Source organism: Acomys russatus, chromosome 14, assembly GCF_903995435.1.
Source record: "Acomys russatus chromosome 14, mAcoRus1.1, whole genome shotgun sequence".
Lineage (NCBI taxonomy): Eukaryota > Metazoa > Chordata > Mammalia > Rodentia > Muridae > Acomys > Acomys russatus.
This window is the reverse complement of record NC_067150.1, coordinates 15,074,545-15,096,443: the sequence shown is the minus strand read 5'-3', so window position 1 is coordinate 15,096,443 and position 21,899 is coordinate 15,074,545. Positions and strand designations below refer to the sequence as shown.

The window sequence follows — 21,899 nt, the reverse complement described above, 5'->3', positions numbered from 1 at the left end:
TTTAATCCCAGCACTCGGGAGGCAGAGGCAGGTGGATCACTGTGAGTTCGAGGCCAGCCTGATCTACAAAGGGAGTCCAGGACAGCCAAGGCTACACAGAGAAACCCTGTCTCAAAACACCTGAAAAAAAAAAAAAACCCACAAAACCAAAAACAAACAAACAAACCGAAAACAGCCTTGTGGAACCCCCCCCACCCCCTCCCTTGGCCCCGTTGATTCTCACTTTACTCTCCTTTTTTACCACCCATGTCAATGCCAGGAATTCACTAATCTACCGTGCCTGCCTCTGTCAATTTGTCTTTTTCTGGATATTTTATATAAATGAGATCATAAACTCTGTGGCCTTTTCTCTCCAGCTTCTTTTCCTTAGAAAAATAACTTTTATGGTCCAGGCAAGCTGGAGTGGGCATTGCTAGTTCCTCCTCTGTGGGGCAGAAGGGTCTGTTAGATCAGGGTCCGGATTTGTTTATGTATTCTCCAGGTAATGGGCAGCTGGCTTGCTCATTACTGGAGAGCCCACCGCTATGAATGTCACGTGTGTGTCTTTCTGCAAACTCACCCTTTGGTTGCTCTGGGGTGGAGGGATCCTTGGGTTTTCTGACAAGTTCCTACTTAGCTTTCTCAGAAGTTACTAAGCTGTAGCTCAAAGCAGTGGCAACATTTTACATTCCTAGTAGAAGTGTTTGGGGTATCAGAAATCTCTCTTTTTAGTCAGGGTTTCCAATTCACTATAGAGCTAAACTATGTAGTTGAGGCTGGTCTTGAACTCTTGATCCTCCTACCTCTATCTCCCAAGTGCTGGGGTTATAGGTGTGTTCCATACCTGGTCCATGCAGTGCTGGGGAGGGGACCCCAGCTTCATGCATGCAGGGAAGCACTTTACCAGCAGAGACAGCCCAGCCCTTGTGTGCGTGTACATGTGTGTGTGCGTGCATGTGTGCGTGTGTGTGTGTGTGTGCATGGGTACAGATGTATGTGGAGGTCCCAGGTTGATCTTGGGTGTTTTCCTCAATCACTTCTCTATTTCATTATTATTTTTTGAGATAGTCTCTCTCTAAACCTGAAACTCACTGATGCAGCTCTGCTGCCTGGAGAGTGGGCCCCAGTCTTCCTGTCTCTATACCCCATGCCCAGGACAGAGAGTACAGACATGGGCCACCACGTGAGGTTTTTACATGTGTTCTGAGGATGTGAACTCAGGACCTCATGTGACAAACACGTTATAGACTGGACCATCTCCTCAGCCTCTCAGATACTCTCTCTCTCTTTTGAAAATATTTATTTATTATTATGCATACAGTGCTGAAAAGGGCATCCGATCACATTATAGATGGTTGTGAGCCACCATGTCGTTGCTGGGAATTGAACTCATGACCTCTGGAAGAGCAATCAGTGCTCTTAACCGCTGAGCCATCTCTCCAGCCCCAATACTCTCTTTTTAACTATTATTAAGTGTGCACCTGATAGTACAGAAGTACACTGCATGCTAGGGTTTCTGAAAAGGCTACCGTATCCCCTAGTACTGGAATTAGACGGTTGAGAGCTGGCTTGTGGTGCTGAAACTGAACCTAGGTCCTCTGGAAGAGCAGCCGGTGTTCTGCTGAGCCAGCTCTCTAGCCCCCTCTGACATTTTTAAACGGATGCCATTGTGGTGGGCAACATGAATTATTTATCACATGAAATGCTCAAGAGGGGTGTCTGGGAAACAGGTGGATGCGGAGGTGTGTGAACTCTGAGTGGAGATTTGGACCACAAATAAGCCTTGCTCAGAGATACACTTAGCCAACCACTGATGAGCGTGTCATTCTGGCTCCAGAAGGTAGAAGTAAGAGAATCAGTTCAAGGCCACCCTTGGCCACACAGGCTAGCCTGGGCTACTACATTAGACCCTATCTAAACAAAAGGGGTGAGGGCTGGAGATGTAGCCCAGTGGTAGGGTGTTTGCCTGGCATGTCTGAGACTTTGGACTTGATCCCCAGCACTGAAGAAAGAAATCTGATAAATCCATACTTAAACAAAGCAAAGGAAGATGGTGCTAAGGGCTCTGACTTCGGGAAGTGGCCAGGGAAGTTTCTTTGGGTTATTTTCAGGCCATGTTGGAGCTAGGGCTGTGAGCCTGAAGCACATACGTGTGCTTAGCATGTGCGAGGCCTGGAGTTCCACCCCCAGCACAGAAAACAAGCAAACACGACTAAAAATAAACAAACAAACAAACAAAAAAAAACGACATTCAGGTCTGGGGACATGGCTTGCCACACAAGCATGAAGACCCAAGTTAAGAAGCCCAGGGTCCATTTTAGTCCTGGTCAGGGGACCCAAACACATGGAGCTGCCTGGTGTCTAGACTGGCAGGTTGGAAAGTTACCGGTTTAACCAAGTGACCCTGACTCAATAAATAAAGTGGAGAGCGCTGGAAGAATACACCTGATAATGACTTTGGGTACACACACACACACACACACACACACACACACACACACACACACACACACACGGGCAAGTGCGAGCCCCCACACTCTGTACCCTCCCCCACATGCCAACACACATATACATATGAATGCAGAGAAAATGATGCCCCAGTCATTCAGGGTCAAATCAGGGAGGCCTTCCCCCATGGGCCCTGAGATGACTCGGCTTTTAAAGCTTTGCTGAACAACCACAGCATTTGGACCCCAGTACTCATGTGAGAAGTCACACTGAGTCTCGTGCATGCCTGGAACTGACCCGGAGCAGAAGGAACCCTGGGGCTCTCTGGCTTCCAGTTTAGCCAAATAAACTCGAGCCCCCGGTTCAGGTAGAGACCATGCCTCAAAGAAATAGGAGGAGAGCCGGGCGGTGGTGGCGCACGCCTTTAATCCCAGTACTCGAGAGGCAGAGGCAGGGGGATCCCTGTAAGTTTGAGGCCAGCCTGGTCTACAATGCAAGCCCAGGACAGCCAAGGCTACACGGAGAAACCTTGCTTCAAAAAACCAAAAATAGATAGATAAATAAATAAATAAATAGGAGGAGAACCATAGAGGGCATCTGATGCCCCCTTCTGGCCTCCACAGGTGTACCAGGCCCCATGCTGTAGAAAAGAGAACAAACTCTCACAATACGCCCTCTGACTTCTGTGCCCCACCCATACATAAATAAACAGGTAAATAAATGCAATTAGAAAAATTGAAAAAGGAAAAAGAAAGCCCCACCCCACCCCCGGCCCCAAGCAGAAATAAAAGGAAGCCATAGTCCCACTTCTCCCTTCTGAGTCTGTTCCTTCCGAGTGCTTGGGCCCAATAGGAGGCCAGTGAGCAGAGAGGCCCAGGAAATACAATTTTCTGGAGGAGAGGGCACGTAGCTTACCCCCACCATGACAGAGACAGAGTGAAGGGCATGAGCAGCCCACCTGGGTTTCTGCAGTAAAATGTTTGTCAACTATCCGGGACACTGGGCTGGAGAGGTGGCTCAGAGGTTAAGAGCACTGTCTATTCTTCCAGAGGTTCTGGGTTCAATTTCCAGCAGCCACATGGTGGCTCACAACCATCTATAATGTGATCTGATGCCCTTTTCTGGCTTGCAGGGGTACAAGCAGGCAGAGCACTGTATATGCAATAAATCAATAAATCTTTTTTAAAAAGTATCAGGGACAGCAAGTGCAAAGGTCCTGAGGCAGGAAACAGGATGGGCCAAATACATGTGAAGAAACGGGAAATACGGGCAGGCGGAAAGATCTAGATATTTAGGGATGGAGAAGGCAGAGAGGCAGGGCCAGAGCTAGGAAATGACAAGGTGTTTTGAGGTGGGGATGAGTATGGAGACTAGAAAGTTATTGAATTGTGGTGTGTGTGTGTGTGTGTGTGTGTGTGTGTGTGTGTGTGTGTGTGTGTGTGTGTATATGCTATGGCAACCATATGGACATCAGGTGACAATTAGAGGGAGTCAGTTCTCTCCTTCCACAGTATGTGCCCTGTTGATCAAACTCGAGATTTCAGGCTTGGTGGCTAATAGCCACAGGGCAATCTTGCCAGTCCAGGAAGGATATGGACCTCTTTAGTAAGAAGAGTTTGGGAGGCATGGAGGAGGGAGAAGAGGAGTGCTTTGTAAGTGCTCTTGGTCCTTATGGAATCCTGGCTGTGTGTGCTAGGCCTGTCCCGAGTGTGTCATCCTGGAGGTCCACCACAGCCAAGCAATGCTAGAGTCTGATGTCAGACACATCTGTTTTTAAAGCATTGTAGGGTCATCCTTTTTGTTGTTGTTGTTGTTGTTGTAATTATTCAGATTACATCCCGATTGTTATCCCCTCGCTTGTATCTTCCTGTTCCCATCCTCCCTTCCTATTCTGCCCTACTCCCCTCCCCTAGACCTTAGACTGGGTCCTCCTTTCTGGAGCTCATTCCAGCTCAAGCGGTCTCTGCTTGCCCCAGGTCCTTTGCGCTGCGCTTTCCCCCATCATCTGAAAGTTTCCTGGTACTGAAATGGCTCTTTCCTTCAGCGTCTGGTGTGGCTTACCTTCCCTAGTCACCACGTTTAAAGGTATACTCGTGGGCTGGAGACACTCTACGTGCCAACCAAGCATGAGTCTCAACGTCTCAATCAAAAGTCAGATGTGACACGCCTGCACTCCCGCTGCCAGGAGCCTGAGACACGATCTCTTGGGCTTCTAGATCCCAGATTAGCTGAGTCAGGGAGCTCCAAGCTCAGTGAGAGACCTTGTCAAAAAAAAAAAAAAAAAAAAAAAAGTCCCATGCCTTTAGTCCAAGCATTAGGGAAAACAGTGGGAGCGCTGTGAGTCCGAGGCCAATCAGGGCTACACACTAAGTCTGTGTCTCAAACTAACTAAACAAAAAAGTTAAAATAAATAATTAATAAGACAAGACAAGGCAAAGAGACATCGAGAAAAACTCTCCATTTACACCTCTGGCTTCTACACACGTGCACACACATCTAAAAGGTCTCAAACAATCTACTCTTCTTTAGTCCCCAACTGCTTCTTTCTGATACCCATTTGTACTTTCCTTCCTTTATTTCTTATGCCATTTACATTTCTTTTTACACTTATTCAATGTGCTGACGAGGCAGGATGGGTGGCTGCACGGCCACCGCCTTCAGGTGGAAGTCAGGAGACACCTTGGGGGAGCCGCTATCGCCTTTCACTTCCTGGATCTTAGAGACCCAACTCAGGTTGCCAGGCTCTGTGGCAAGCACTTTTCCCCACTGAGTCATCGTTCCCCCCCCCCCCAACCTTTTGATGGTGATGGTGATGGAGTCCGGTGCTTCAGACGTGTTAGGCAAGCCTCTACCACTGAGCCACATCCCCAGCCGGTCCTCCAGTCCTTGTCTGGTCTCCCTAATGCAGTCTTCATGGACTTTGGTCTGTAGTAGTTCAGCGGCGGGATACCTCCAGCCCCTCACACCTACCTGACCCATCAGTTCCTCAGAACCACTTTACAGATGAGGAAACTGAGATAGATCGGAGTAGCCATTGCTGGAGGTCGCGTAGAGGCAGAACTTGCTTCTCAGTGGGGTCCAGACAGTTCAGAACCCCTAGCACCCCGAGGTTGATCGCTTCCGGCTCACCCCCCCAAGCGGCCGGCGCGGCAAAGGCCTGAGTCATCGCCGCCTCCAGACGGCGGCGGTGGCCGCCGGCCGAGGGAGACGGCGGCGACAGAGGGAGGTGATGCGGGGACGCCAGGAGGGGGCGTGAGTGCAAAACCAAAGCAAGGCGACCGTGCTCCTCGCCCCGCCCCGCCCCGCGGGTCGCTGCGCTTCCCCACCTCCCTCACCAGGGGACCAGCCCAGTGCGGGTCCCCGGGAGATGGAGGAGACCCGATGCTTACGTTACCCGCCTCCCACCCCAACCCAAGTTCAAGTTGTGAGTCAGACCCAGTGTTGGGACTCGCCCGCAAAAGGAACTGTCTGGGTCCGCGGCAGTCCCGAGTGGCACTGCCGCCCTTGGGTGCGCAGGGGAAACCCTCCCACTCCCCAAGTCACCCGCACTCCAGAGTCTGTACCCGCCACCCCGGGCTTCCCCGGTCCCGAATCCACAGAGGGGTACCCTTCAGAATGATCTCGGGACCAGGGAAGCCAGGAGAAAAGAGTCCCGGAGCCCCAGAGAGCACCGAAGTCCGGCCCGCACTGCTCTCTGTGGGGCGTCGCGGGCTCCGGACCCCGCTCCGCACTCGTTAGAGCAGGTGGGTGGAGACATACGACTTCCACCCCCTGTCAGTTTTGGGTGGAAGGTGTGGGGTGGATTCTTTTGGCCTGAAACGCAAGGGTTTTGAAGAGGGGGTGATTCGTGCAGGGGAGCCCGAGGGATCGTCACTAGGGTACAGAGGGGACTCGAGCGAGGATGGAGGATGTGGCGGCGGGGGGGGGGGGGCGGGGCCGGGGATGCCGCGGCGGCAGCAGGGGGTATCGGGGGGAAGGCGAAGATGTAGCTGGAAGGGGGTGTCCCCACTTCTGTAGGTGGGGGAAGGTCCGCCAGAGGCTCTGTGGGGAAGTGAGGGCGGGGTGGGTGCACCCCTATTCACCCCCCAGCCCCGCTGGCTCCAGGGCCGGAGTCGTGACGTCACGGCGGCTGGAAGTGCCCGGCGGTGGCGCGGGAGGGGGTGGCCGAGCGGGCGCCTTATAAAGCTGAGCCCGCGAGGCGCGCGGAGCCGCAGCAGCACATCCCCAGTGTCACCCCATCCCCATCCCGCCGGCCACCGCCCCCTTGGACCCAGTCACCTCGCCATCGGGACTCCCCACCTCCCCCCCCCCACCACTGGGGTGGGCAAGCGACAGCTTGAGTGCGGAGCCAAAGGGACCGAACACCTGCTTTTTGAGGTGGTGGCGCGGGGCATGAGGCGAGGGGCGCGATGTCGGTGCCGCTGCTCAAGATCGGGGCGGTGCTGAGCACCATGGCCATGGTCACTAACTGGATGTCGCAGACGCTGCCCTCGCTCGTGGGACTCAACAGCACCGTGTCCCGCGCGGGCTCCTCGGAGAAAATCGTGAGTGGCCAGACGGGCTGGGGGGCGCTCCGAAGGGGGGGCGTGGTGCCTGCAGCCCCGCGGCAGCTCCTAAGAAAGGGACCCCCTCACCCTCAAAGTGACAGAATCCGAGGTAGAGACGGGGATGTCTTCTCTGGGGGACGTGGTCTCTTGGGGGTCCTAGGCTAGACCCCGAGGCACAGGGGAGCCCTGCGCCGGGCATAGCTCTGGGTTTGACGATTGCATTTGCTGGGTTAGAGTCCTCTCTGAGGGGGACCCGCTAGGGCCACCGGGGTACCAAGCTGGCTCTAGCCCCAGGCGGAGGCGGCAGGGCTGCGGAATTGAACCGGATCCCGGCAGAGTGGGGCGGAGCTGGGCGGTTTGGGGGAGCCAAGAGGGTGTTCTGCTATGTTGGAGTGGGTAGGGGACATCTCAGAGTCTCCATACATGCTCAGCCTCTGGGACTCCGCTTGGCTGTGTCTAAGTATCACTGAGAAGTGTTCTCTCTCTCTCTCCTTCCCTGAGTCTTTTTTCCCCCTTTCTATTTCTGTCTTTCTTTCTGACTTAGTGTCTCTGGTTTTTTTTTTTTTTTTTTTGGCCTGGCTCTTTCTGTCCCCCTGCACCTGGTACTAGCGTCTCCCTTCTCATGATCTGTCTCCCAGAGTACTGAATACTGATCTCCCTAACTCCTCACCCTGAGTGATGGCGGGGGCCGTGGGGGAGGGGCGGGTGGGGAGGGCGGAGGGTCTGTCAGACCAGGGCTGTAGCTCCTTGGCCTCCCTTCTGTTTTGTCCTCCTGCTTCCCTCCTCCTGGTAGGTAACTCCCTGGGAGCCGGAGGGGCACACTCAGCCCTCTTTATTAATCACAGTGGCTCTGTGCTACTGACAGAGGAAGATGCTCTTCCGTTGAAAACTTCCCTCTTGCCCCACTCCCTGTCCCTGTGGGAGACCCTCTGACCTGCAGTCTGTAGGACCCTTCCTCTATTCTACCCGTCTGACTCCCTCACTTTTTCCCTTTCATGTTGTTACAATCTCGACAGCCCCTTAATGCATCTGTAACAACCCCTCCTTTCCCCTCCAAAAAAAGGATTTTGCTCCCAAAAGCTGCAGCTGTAGGTGTGAGGGAGTGAGGACACCAGTGCCCAGGCCAATCCCAGGCTAGGGGACATACAGTATTTGACACAAAAGTAAGCTTTCAGCCCAGGTCCTCAGACTTGCGGTCCTTTGAAACATGGTTTCTTTTCTGTGTGTCTGTGACATCAGGTGTCATTGTTTAGGTATGTCTTGGTGTGTCTGTCTGTGCCTGTGGTTTGGGGGTTCAGAGGGGGCAGTGAAGAGAAACTTTAGTCTGTCTCTGACATAAGAGTACAGGTGTATTCTCTCAAGTGTGGGTGTGTTCTCCCCGTGTGGGTGTGTCCCGGTGTGATTGTTTTTGGATGGAGGTATGTCTAACAGCGTGTCTGCAGTTGTTTGTCCCTGACCATGGGTGTGGATTCATTATGTGACATGAGTTTGCATGCACAGGTGTGACACAGCCATCTGAGTGTTGCCATCTGAGCGGAGACATTGATGGTGTCATTGAAATCTGAAGCCAAATTCAGCTTTCTTATCTGAGTGGGAGTCTGTGTGAGTGCCCATGTGCTATGTGAAAGTGTCTGTGTACACAAGGACCTATGGTATATCTGAGGGCAGGGTGTAAGATCATGTTTAGTACAGTGTGTGTGTGTGTGTGTGCACGCGTGTGCATGCCATAGTACGCATGTGAAGATCAGAGGACAACTTGCAGGAGTCAGACGTCTCCTGTCACCATCTGGGTCTTGGGGGGGTGGTCAAACTCAGGTCACCAGGCTTGGTGGCAGGTGACAACCCAGTCATGAGTTATGATTTTTGTGTATTCATACATTGAGTTTTTGTATGGTTTTTATATATACATATGTTTATCTGTGCTTGGCCAGTATGCATGTATGTTGCTTTTTGTGAACTGTGTGTTTCTATAAGTGTGGGGGGGGGCTGGGAATTGTGTTTGTGAACCCAGACAGGCCTGGCCCCTTTGTAGCTAATAGTGCCATGGTGTAGAACTCCCCTGAGCCTATCTGCTGACGCCCCTCAGTTCTCTCATCCTCATCCCAGCTTGCCTCTTTCCATGACTTTGCCAAAGTGCTCTGCAGAGTGAGTTGCTAAAGGCCTTGGGGTGATGTTGGGAGGTGGCTGTGGCCTGAGGGTGCTCTACATGGGTCCTGGAGCTGGGAGACTCCTATCTACTATAATCCCAGCAGTTGGGAGGGTGAGGCAAGAAAGTAGCTACAAGTTCCAGATCAGCCAGGCTATAGTGTGTCTCTTTCTCAAAAAGGGAGAGATGGAGGGTGGAGGATGGAGGATGGAAGATGGAGGATGGACGAGGGTGGAGGATGGAGGATGGAGGATGGAGGGTTAGCTTAGCACTGAGAGCACCAGCTACTCTTAAAGAAGAGCCAAGTTTAGTTCCCAGCGCCCATTGGATGCCTTACAATTGTCTGTAGTTCCAATGCCGGGGCCACTGCTAGCTGCTTCTGGCCCCCGAAGGCACTAGACATGCATGTGGTACACAAACATACATGTAGGCAAAACACCCACGCGCATTCAAAAATGAAAAGAGAGAAAAAACAAAAACAAAAACAAAAACAAAAGGTTATTTAGGTCTGTGTCGAATCTAAGTTCTTCCAACTTGTTCTCCAACTCCGGCCAGTGGCAGCTGAGGCATCCCGAGCTCCTGCCATTGAGAAAACCAGGAATAAGTCCTGTCTCACAGAGCTGTGGGCAACAGAGACCCATTCAGACCCCCACCCACCTCCCACCACTCACCCATCCTTTGCCCTCCCACCACTCACCCATCCTTTGCCCTCCCACCACTCACCCATCCTTTGCCCTCCCACCACTCACCCATCCTTTGCCCTCCCACCACTCACCCATCCTTTGCCCTCCCACCACTCACCCATCCTTTGCCCTCCCACCACTCACCCATCCTTTGCCCTCCCACCACTCACCCATCCTTTGCCCACCCACCACTCATTCACCCATCCATCCTTCTCGGCATGCATCTGCTCCCCTATTCCCCCCCCCCCTTTTTTTTGGTTTTTCGAGACAGAGTTTCTCTGTGTAATAGCCCTGGCTGTCCTGGAACTCTCTTTGTAGACCAGGCTCGAACTCACAGAGATCCTCCTGCCTCCGTCTCCCGAGTGCTGGGATTAAAGGTGTGCACCACCACGCCCGGCTTCCCATCTCTCTTTCTATTCACCTTCACCGCCTAGACAGTCTTTTATCAATCCATCCAACCTTCCACCCATTCTCTATCCTTTCATCTACCCATCTTCCTTTCCTTTATCCATCTTTATCCGTTCACTCATCTTTTCATCCACCCATCCTTTCATCATTCCATTCCATGCATATATATACATACATATACATATATATATGCACCCACCAATTCTTCTTCCCATACATTAACCTCCATCCAACCATCTGTTAATCTACTATCTACAAATCTCTATTTCCAACATCTATGTCTCTTTTGGTTCATTAATTCATCCCCATATCCATTTAATTTAATTTATTTAACAAAGCTACCAATTGCCTCTTCTATGGCAAGCATGTCTAGACTGAAACAGACCTCCCTGCCCTGGGTCTTTCAGAACAGATGCTTTATCAGTGGTAGGATTTAAAGTTGGAGATGTGTGAGCTTTAATTCTGGCCCTGCAACTGAACGAACCATGTGACCTTGTGGGAAATCATTGAATCTTTCCAAACACCACTTTTCTTATTAGGCAAGGAGAATTGAGAGCGACTATTAGACTGTAAGAGGCATGAAGGGGCTGGTGTTGGAGGTCAGGACTAGAGAGCTTGCCCGGTGCTCAGCCCTTCCGTTCAATGCCAGCACTATAAAGCAACATCTACAAGGGAGCCTGTGCTTTGCTCATTGCTGCACCCTATGGCCCGACGTAGCAGGTCACAGTAAATATTTGCCATGGAGCTGACTCTGCAATCATATCTGAAAGATTCTTGGATTCTGCCTTCAGATGGAAACCAATGGATATCTGTTCCATGCAAGCACATGGTGAGTTTAGAATGAGTATTTTTTCTGTGTTGCTGGAGCTGAGGAAATGGCTGAATGGGTACAGCATTTGCCTTGCAAATGTGAGGACCTGAGTTTGACTCCCCAGAACCCAGTAATGTTGGGTGCGGTAGTGTGTGTGTGTGTGTGTGTGTGTGTGTGTGTGTGTGTGTGTGTGTGTGTGTGATATCAGTACTTCTATGAAGAGATGGAGACTGGAGAGTTCCTGGAGGCGCGGGCCAGCTAGTCAGGCAGGTACAGCGGTGGACAAGAGACCTTGTTTCAAACAAGTTGAAGTGCAAGGACAGTTTTGAGGATGTCCTCTGACCTCCACATGTGCACCATGACATGCATGCTTCTGGCTACACATGATCTCACACACACACACACACACACACACACACACACATCATCATCATCATCATCATCATCATCACACTTGCACACACACACAAAAACACACCATAATTAGATATATATTCCAAGTTTTTTTAATACTTTATTTAATTTTAATTTATGTGCATGTGTTGGTGTAGGGGTGTCAGGTCTTGGAGTTACAGATAGTTGTGAGCTGCCATGTGGGTGCTGGGAATTGAACCAGGGTCCTTTGGAAGAGCAGGCAGTGCTCTTAACCACTGAGCCATCTCTCCAGCCCTGTTTTTGTTTTTTTAAGACAGGGTTTCTCTGTGTAGCCTTGGTTGTCCTGAACTTGTTTTGTAGACCAGGCTGGCCTCGAATTCACAGTGATCCGCAGGCCTCTGCCTCACAAGTGCTGGGGTTATTAAAGGCATGGTCCACCATGCCTGGCTTATTTTCCAAGTTTTAAGGTCAATTTTGTCTATATAATGAGAATAATAATTCTTTTTAAAAGTATATTTATTAAGGTAGGCAGTGGTGACCCACGCCTTTAACTTGGGAGGCAGAGACAGGCAGATCTCTGAGTTCGAGGCCATCCTGCTCTACAGATTGAGTTCCAGGACAGCCAGAGCTACACACACACACACACACACACACACACACACACACACACACACACACACACACACACACACACACACACACACACACACACTACATTTATTTAGTTAGTTTGGGTTTGCTTTTGGGGTTGGTATTTGTGTGTTACAGGACACACGTGGAGGTCCGAGGACAAACAAAACCAGTTCTCTTCTACCATGTGGATTTTGGAGAGAGAACTCTGGTCTTCAGGCTTGACAGCAGGCGCCTTTACCCACTGAACCATCTTGCCAGCCCAGAAATGGTCATTCTTACCATACAGAACTGTTGTGGATACTGGAGGCCTGATCCCCATGTCTCCGTTCATCCATATTTATAACCATTGCTTTTCCCCCATCACACCTTTTGTCTTTCCCTCTATCTCTCCATCCGTTCACCCATTTACCCATTCTTTATTTCTTCTGTTCATCCATCCTGTCATCTTTCCAACCACTGACTCCAGGGGTTGGGGAAAACAGATTGCAGACCCACAGCAGGGGCTCAGTAATGGGTTGGAGAAAAGGGGTACAACTCCAAGGATGGGAAGGCTAAGAGGGTAAACACACACACAGTGGGGATTCCTAAGCTATGGTTCGGAGGTTTGGTGTGACAGTGAGGCCTGAAGTGGGATGGGCTTGTCCTTGGGTCTATCCCACACCCCCATGCACAGAAGCAACATGGCCTTGTGTTCACAAACCGTCTCTGTGAAGGAGAAGAGGGAGGCTACCCTCTATTTCCTTTGGCTGGCTCTCAGCCGTAAACCATCCCTGGGAGATGGGAGCCTTGAGCTGAATGCCTCCTCACCTAGAGACCATAAATCCAGACTCAGGCTAAAAGCTGACATCTCTGCCATCAATGGCTATCACCATGGAGGGCCTGAAGTAAATTACCAGTATCTTGTGTGTTCTGCTCTAGTCTGACCCCCTTATTCCTACGTGTATGTGTGTGTTGTGTGTGTGTTGTGTGTGTGTTGTGTGTGTAAGCCAGCAGTCATCCTCAGATGTTATTCCTCAGGCACCACCCACCTTATTGTATTTGTTTATTTATTTATTTATTTTTCTTTCTTTCTTTTTGTTTGTTTGTTTTTGGGTTTTGTTTTGTTTTGGTTCGATTTTGCTTTTTCAAGACAGGGTTTCTCTGTGTAGCCTTGGCTGTCCTGGACTAAATTTGTAGACCAGGCTGGCCTCGACCTCACAGTGATCCGCCTGCCTCTGCCTCCCAAGTGCTGGGATTAAAGGTGTACACCACCACCACCCAGCTTTCTTGGTTTTTCTAGACAGGGTTTCTCTGTGTAGCCCTGGTTGTCCTGGAACTCACTCTGTAGACCAGGCTGGCCTCAAACTTTTAGATCCGCTGCCTCTGCCTCCCGAGTGCTGGAACTATAGGTGTGCACTAATACACCTGGCCTGTTGTGTTTATTTTTATTCTTTCATTATGTTTTATTTTATTTGTTGTCTATGTGAACAGTGTGTGTGTGTGTGTGTGTGTGTGTGTGTGTGTGTGTGTGTGTGTGTGAGAAGTCACAGGACAGATTGCAGAAGCCAGTTCTCTCCTTCTACCATGTAGATCCTCAGGACTGAGCTCAGGTGTCAGGCTGGCAGCCAGTACTATTTATCCACTGAGTCATTTTACTGGCCCTGTCCCTTCCTTTTGAAGAGCTGGAGGGCAGAAGGAGATATTAGTGAAAGGGTCCCACTTGAGGAGGACCCTTTGCCCCAAGAAGAAAAGGGAGGCTCTCAGCAGGGACCAACAGAAGGCTCTTTGGGTACTAAAGATGCCCAGCATCTATGGCTTTTTCTTGACGCTTTCACAGGAGGAGGAAGTCGAAAAAACCCAGTTTAAAGAGATCCTGCAATGTCATGGTAACCAGCATCCCCATCACTCAGCTATTAAGCTCAGACCAGGTTTATTTCTTGCTTCAGAGATGCCTCCACCCTATGCTGGCTGTGGTAAGAGGGCTCTGTCCCAGGTGGTCTCCTAGAACTCAAAATTATGGAGGCTCTCCAGTCACAGCATCATGAAAGCAGGACCCAGAGGCAGGGGCACTAAATCTTTGCCCTGATATGGCATAGATTGCTATTGCTCGCAGTCCACTGGGTCAGGGGAGAAGCCAAGGGGTATTCAGAGGTGTCTGTTTACTGCTCACTCTGTCAAGCCTTCCTCTCAACCTAAATGAGAGTTCTAAGAGACTGAGGGCTGCAGTTGAAGCTGGGGCTCGGTTGGTGGAATACTTGCCATGCCTGTACAGAACCCCAGGTTTCATCTCCTACACCAGGTAAACTGGGCACGGTGGCACATGGCTGGAGTCCCAGTGCTCAGAGGTAGAGGCAGGAGGATCAGCAGCTCAAGGTCATCCTCAGCTAGATAGCAAGTGTAAGGCTAGCCTAAGTTACAAGACAGCCTGTCCAGAAAGAAGCAAAGAAGGAGAAAAGGAAGGAGATGGGGGGGCGGGGCAACCAGGGAGGAGTGTAGCCCAAGACAGCCTAGGACTATAGTTTTAAGCATTTCTGACTTAGGGAGGGAGAAATTCTTCACTCATTCACTCGCTATTGGGCTGAGGGTGTGGTTCAATGGTAGAGCACTTGCTTAGCATGCATAAGACCCTTGGTTCTATCCTCAGTACCATAATACACACACACACACACACACACACACACACACACACACACACACACACACACACCACACGCTTGTACTTTTCCCATGCCAGACTGACATTATAAACAGAGTAGTAACAGATATATTGATAACTCTATGGTAGCTGGGGAAGAGTTACATAAAGAAACACAGAGATGTAATATGAATAAATTAATAAAATATATTTTAAAAAAAGAAGCACAGAACAAGGGGACTGAGATGATGGCTCAGTGGATAAAGGTGTTTGACACCAAGCCTGGTGACTTGAGTTCAGCCCCGAACCTTCATGGTAGAAGGAAGGAAACCAATTCCTCCAAGTTGTCCTTTAATCTCCACAGAAGCACCAAGACAAGCACACATTCTTTGGGCTTGAGGGGCCCCTCTGAATAGATGCCATTTGTGCAAAATCTGAAGGGGTTGAGGCAGACTATTGAGAGGAAACACATTGAGGGTAGAGGGAAATATCAAGACTAAAGGTCCTGAGGCAGGAATATGCTTGAAATGTTGGAAAGACACTGAGGGAGGAGGCCAGTGTGACTTGAGCAAAATGGTAGGGAGAGGAAGAGGAAGTAAGAGTGGTGGTGTAACAGGAGCTACATCGCCGGGCGTGGTGGTGCACGCCTGTAATCCCAGCACTCGGGAGGCAGAGGCGGGCGGATCGCTGTGGGTTCGAGGCCAGCCTGGTCTACAGAGCCAGTTCGGAGCAGCTGTGAGGTATGTGTGCCACAATTTGCCTATAGAGTCAGATGGTAACTTGTGAGAGTAGGGTCTCTCCTCCTACAAGAGGCTTTACTCGGGGTTGGTGCTGTCCTCCTGACACTTCTGGGGACACAAGGCTGGGGACCAGGAAAGCATGACAAAGGGGTCTTTGCTGTCCAAGTGGGGGAATGAAGGGACCAATGTAAGTGCTAAAGCGTTGGAGAGACAGGGAGATGGTGGAGCTGATCTGCTTTGAGCATGGCTTGGTTCTGGGCACTTGATTCTGCTCAGATACCTAAGATGTGAGAGTATGGGGGAGCCGCCGGCTTTAGAGAGAAGATAGGAGGAGCAAGGAGCAAGGCCCAGTGGCAGAGCCCCTGCCTAGATCAGCTCAGTGAGACTCTGGGCATGTGGCTCAGTAATAGGGCCCCAGACTGGAACCCCACTGTGAGGAGATGCCAAGACCAAGACAACTTATAAGAGGAAGCATCTAATTGGGGGAGAGTTAGTCTATGATCATCATGGTGAGAGGCAGGTAGACAGACAGGCAGGCAGGCAGAGACAGGCAGGCAGGCAGACAGACAGACAGGCAGACAGTGGACAGGCAGGCAGACAGGCAGGCAGGCAGGCAGAGACAGGCAGGCAGACAGGCAGACAGTGGGCAGACAGACTGTGGGCAGACAGACAGGCAGGCAGGCAGAGACAGACAGGCAAACAGGCAGACAGGCATGGTGCTGGAGCAATAGCTGACAGCTCATGGCTGATCCAAAAGTTGCAGGCAGAGAGAACAAGACTTCGAGTCGGGCGGTGGTGGCGCACACCCCAGCACTCGGAAGGCAGAGGCAGGAGGATTGCTGTGAGTTCAAGGCCAGCCTGGTCTCCAAAGCTAGTCCAGGACAGCCAAGGCTACACAGAGAAACCCTGTCTCGGAAAAACAAAACAAAACAACAACAACAAAACAAAACAAAACAAAACGGGAGAGAGAGAACAAGACTTTCTAATCATTCCCAAACAGTTCCAGTGCCTGGAGACCAATTATTCAAACATATGAACCTATTGGGGGGCCTTGTTATTCAAACTACCATACCCAGTGAGGAGTTGGGGGGGGTGGCAGCAGATCTGAGAAACAGGATGCTGAAGGCTCTGGGTTCCATTCCCAAAAGGAGTGTCCACAGAGGATGATGGATCTCTGTAATTCCAGCCCTTGAGAAGCTGAGGCTGGGGCCGTAATAAGTTTAAGCCAAGCCTGGCTACACGGCAAGACCCTGTCTTAAGAGAGGAGGGAAGGAGTGAAGGCAGGAAAGAATGAAAAGGGGAAGGCAGGCTTGCACATTCTCCAGGGTCTCCACTGTCAATTAGATCTGCAGCCCTTGTGACACGATGCGGGCACGTGTGGCAACAGAACTATTTCTGGAATGGTATGGTGGCAGAGGAGAGGTAATGAAAGCAGCCCTGGTTTGACAGGGGTTTTCTGGAGGTAGCAATGCCTAAATTAAGTTTTTTCTTGTTCTTGCTTTGCTGGCCTCCAGCATGCCTGGCAAATGCTGTACCATGGAGTTCCAGCTTCAACCCCCAAAGTGAGGTGTGTGTGTGTGTGTGTGTGTGTGTGTGTGTGTGTGTGTGTGTACAGGTCTACTCATGCCACAACACATGAGACAACCTCCAGTGTTGGTACTTGCCTTCCATTTTGTTTGAGGGAGGTTCTCTTTATTGTTCACTACTGAATATTCTAGACCAGCTGCCGCACAACTTTGTGATTCTTCCATCTCCACCTCCCATTGTACCGCAGGAGCACAGGGATTACAAACAGACACTACCGTGTCCAGGTTTATGTGTGTTGGGGGATTTGAACTCATGTCCTTATGCCTGTATAGTGAGCACCTTGGAACATATCTCCAGCTGAGACTTGAAATCTGGAAGGAATCATCTGAGTGAAGGGGTACCAAGAAGGAAGGCTTCAAAGTGGGGGGTGACCTGCTTCCTGGTGTGCACTGAGAGAACTGCAAGCAGAGGCTCTGGGACCTGTGTGGACACCCCTAAGTACTCAGTGAGGCCTGTCTTGATTACCTAACGATGAACTGTGATACAAGAAAGGAAGACAAGGCTGTTCATGATGAGTTTCAACAGATTCAGTAGTTAGAAAACCCACCTAGAGCTGACTGAGATGGAACTGGAACTTTCCAGTAACTGGAAAGTGGAGGAGAGAATCAGAAGTTCAAGGCCAGCCTCAGACACAGGAAGTTGGAGACCAGTCTGGGCTACATGAGGCCCTGCCCCAACAAATGGAAGAAGGGAAGGAGGAGGATGGAACGGATGGAGGGGAGGGGAAAGGGAGGGAAGGAGAAATACAGTCTGGCTTTGCAATAAGGCAGCACACATGTGTATTCTGGCTGGGCCTTTGAGAAGGCCAGGGCAGTTTGCGAGAGTCTGAGGTTGGAGTGTGTTTGTGTGTGAGAGGGTGTCTCGCACAGGTCAAACTGGAAGGAACCTGCGGCCAAGGAAAAGGGTCTGCCTGTGGTTCCCTCCATTTGCTCTTTGCTTTCCTTCCTATATAGCTCTCTAGGCCTAGGAGCATGCCTGTAATCCCAGCACTTGGGAGGCAGAGGCAGGAGGATCGCTGTGAGTTCCAAGATAGCTTGGTCTACAAAGTGAGTCCAGGACAGCCAGGGCTACACAGAGAAACCCTGTCTCGAAAAAACAAAAACAAAACAAAACAAACAAAAACCCAAAAAACAAAAACAAAACCAAGAATACATTTTTTTGTTTGGTTGGTTTTTTTGTTGTTGTTGTTGTTGTTGTTTTGTTTTGAGACAGGGTTTCTCTGTGTTAGCCTTGGCTGTAGCTGTCCTAGACTAGTTTTGTAGACCAGGCTGGCCTCGAACTCACAGCGATCCGCCTGCCTCTGCCTCCCGAGTGCCAGGATTAAAGGCATGTGCCACCATGCCAGGCCAAAAATACATTTTTTGTTTTTAAGTTTTAAGTAATTTTGAACATGTTATTTATTTATTATTTTTATGCGTACTAGTATTTTGCTTGAGTTTGTGCGCCATCCATGTGCAGTGCTCATAGAGGCCAGAAGAGGGCGGATGCCCTGGAACTGAATTTCAGATGGTTGCCAGCTGCCCTATGAGTATTGGGAACCAAAACCTCAGTGTCCCAAATATCTAGGACTGCCCGCACTTGCCACCCAGCCTGGTTCATTGATTGCTTTTCCTTCTCCTTGCCTTCACTGTGTACCTATTATCGATTGTAATTCCATTGTGAATGTTTGTTGACTGTGTGTAACTATCTTTCTGGGTGTGTTTGTGTCTGTCTTCTTTCCCCCTGTGTCTCTAAATCTGTTAGGTCCTGCTTGTGTCTCTTTCCTATCTTTATGTCCCTCTTGTTGTTGCTTGGTTGGTTTTTGTCTTATTCTTATCTCTGGATACTATTGGTCTCTTGTGTGTCAACCTCAGCTGTCATTCCTCACAACAACATTCACATTTGTTTGTATTTAAATGATGTTTATGTATGTATTTATTATTTGGGGTATGGGTGGGACTCGCGCTACAGTGCACATGCGAAAGAGGACAACTTGTAGGAGTCGCTTCTCTCTTCCCATAAAAGGTGAAAGGGATCAAACTCAGGTTTTTACACTTGGTGTCAAGCGCCGCTATTCACTGAGCCATCTTGTTTTTTCAGACACGGTCTCCCATCTTTTACCTTGAACTCACAGAGTTGGCTAGTCTAGCTGGCCAGTGAGCTCCAGGGATCCTGCTGTCTCTACCTTTCTAGCACCTCTATGTCTCTTTATTGGCTATCTGTCTGTCTGTCTGTCTGTCTGTGATTGTATCTCACTGGTACCATAGGACCTTAATAGCAATGGAGATGAGATTACAACTCAAACCCTCAGGCTGGAGAGATGGCTTAGCGGTTAAGGGCACTGGCTACTCTTCTACAGTAGGATCCAGGGTTCAAATCCCAGCACCTGCATGGCAGCTCTCACCTGTCTGTGAACTACAAGATCTGACACACCCTCACACAGACATACACCACACAGGCACATAAAATAAAGGTTTAAAAACAAAACAAAAAACCAAAACTCACTCTCCCAAGCAGGAACCTGGATGTGGTGATGGGAAAGATGTGTGTGTGTGTGTGTGTGTGTGTGTGTGTGTGTGTGTGTGTGTGTGTGTTGTAGCAGTAGTCAGACCTGAGCCCGTGACAGGAGAGGATTCAGGGTGTCTGGATCCCCCCAGGACCGTGGCAGCAGGAACTGAGCTCCCCATCCCCCCTCCACCCTGTGCCTCTCACCCTTGACTCCTACTGTCCCCGCTGCCGCCGCCCAGCACGGGCTCCAGGATGGAACAGCTGTCTGGCTTCAGCCTCTGAGGCTCATTTTGAACAAGCGAGATGATTGCAGGGAACGATGGGAGGAGGGAGGAGGGAGGGGAGGGTGACAGGGCCAAAGAGGAATCAGGCCTGATTGTCACTGCTGCGCTGCAGGAGGGCGGGTAGCAGGTGGAGTGGCGTGTGCCCAGGAGATGAGAAGGCCAGGCAGGCAAGGCAGGAAAAGGCAGAGGGACATTTGTCTGCCCAACCCGCCAGTCCATCTGTCCCCACTTCTGGTCCTTCCGTGCAGTTTCCCTGCCTGTGTCTCTCCCTGTGATTCAAAGTGGAATCTGTCTCTCTTGCTACTGGTCCTCACCTTCCTGATGATACCTCTCTCTACTTGGATTTCTGCATATTTTGGAGCCTGGCCCCCACCTATCCATGGACACCACTAGAAGCAGGGCCAAGGTGCAAGGCAGCTCCCTCCCTCCCTCTCTCTCTCTCCCTCTTTCTCCCGTGTCTCTCTCTCTCTCTCTCTCTCTCTCTCTCTCTCTCTCTCTCTCATTTTTGTCATACTCCAGCACTCAGACACATAGACACCACGATTTCCCAGGAAACCAATGAACCATGACCTTCAGTACAGGGATATTTGCAGAGATATCTCAATTAGGACTAATTAATTAAGCGAGCCACTTGGCCTGCCCTCTCCCCAACCCTGCAGTCCTCACATCCTCCTGGGAGGAACCAGCCAGTGAGTGCTTGGCAGAGAATTCAGCTCTAACTGCCTGAATGTCTGATTTATCACAGCCTGCTCCTGGATACGGCATCAATCCATCCAGAAAGACATGGAGGCACAGGCCTTTAATCCTTGCACCCTGGAGGCAGAGGCAGGAAGGATCTCAGTGAGTTCCAGGCTAGCCTGGTCTATATAGTGAGTTCTGGGTCAGCCAGGGCTACTCAGTGAGACCCTGTCTGAAAAATAAAAACAGAAACACAGAATAGAAATGCAAAGTGACAATGGGAGATGCCTAATCCACCCACCCCTCAGAGAACACAGAAGCGAAACATGATGTCACCCAACATGTGTGAGGCTCTGGGACAACTTGAACCATTTTGGAGTCTGTCACTCATTTGGGAAATGTCTGTGTATCCTGTGTGTCAGTGTGCTGAGATGCAGCTGGGTGTTGGGGTATTGTTCCAAGACAGGGTCTCGTGTACTGGTGGGTCTGCAGCTCCCTGCATTCCAAAGAGGAGCCCCTGCCTTTGGAATAGCTGTAGGATAGGCTGCTGTGCCCCACCATCCCATTTTAGGTGCTGCTAAGGATAGAACTCAGGGCCTCTGGTATGCTAGGCCAATCCTCTCTCTACTGAGCTACATCACCAGTGTGCTTGCAGGTAAAGTATCTCCCGTCAAGGGCATAACAGGAAAGGCAGAGACATGGCACCATCTATAGCTCCCAGAATATTCAGCAAAGGTTGCCAACTATTGCCAACTAAACACACCAGATAAATCGCACAGTACGCATCCTGCCCTGCCCTCACTGTGGGCCAAGAGAGTTGAGCTACCATTGCTCTCTTCTTGTGTGTGTGTGTGTGTGTGTGTGTGTGTGTGTGTGTGTGTGTGTGCGTGTGTGTGTGTGTGTGTGTGTAAGACAAAGGACAGCTTGCAGGAGTTGGGCTCTCTCCTTCTACCATGTAGATCCCAGGCATTGAACTCAACCTTGGCAGAAAGTGCCTTTACCCTCTGAGCTATCCATCAGCCTGATTTAGGTAACTTTAAAAAGAAGTTGTTTTGATTGGTTTATTTTTTATTTTATGTGCATTAGTGTTTTGCCTGCATGTTTGTCTGACTGAGGATGTTAGATCCCCTAGAACAGGAATTACAGACAGTTGTGAGCTGCCATGGGGGTGCTTGGAACTGAACCTGGGTCCTCTGGAAGAGCAGCCAGTGCTCTTAACTGCTGAGCCATCTCTCCAGCCCCTGTTTTGTTTTTTAAGACACGGTTTCTCTGCCTTGGCATCCTGGAACTCACTCTGTAGTCCAGGCTGGCCTCGAACTCACAGAGATCCACCTCCGTCTGGTGCAACACCACTACCCACTAGGTAACTTCTTAACACAACGTCTACCTGTGCCTTGTGCTGCACACACAAGACTTTCTAGACCAGAAAGTAAATATATCTTCTTGATTTTGATATCTAGCTATAAAGCCTTTAGACTA

The 21,899-nt window shown here is 50.3% G+C and overlaps 1 protein-coding gene across 2 annotated transcripts in view; it reads left to right on the top strand.

Moving 5' to 3' along the window:
- Olfm2 (olfactomedin 2) overlaps positions 1-21,899 on the top strand; it is an 81,559-nt gene that overhangs the window by 15,009 nt on the left and 44,651 nt on the right. Inside the window, exon 1 of one of the 2 annotated variants that reach the window (XM_051155961.1) lies at positions 6,488-6,971. The exons of the other annotated variant lie outside the window; for it this stretch is intronic. Coding sequence (XP_051011918.1) covers positions 6,837-6,971 — 135 coding nt within the window. The 5' untranslated portion in view covers positions 6,488-6,836. Of the gene's footprint in view, positions 1-6,487; positions 6,972-21,899 lie in introns of those variants that run through there. 2 annotated transcript variants of the gene reach the window in all.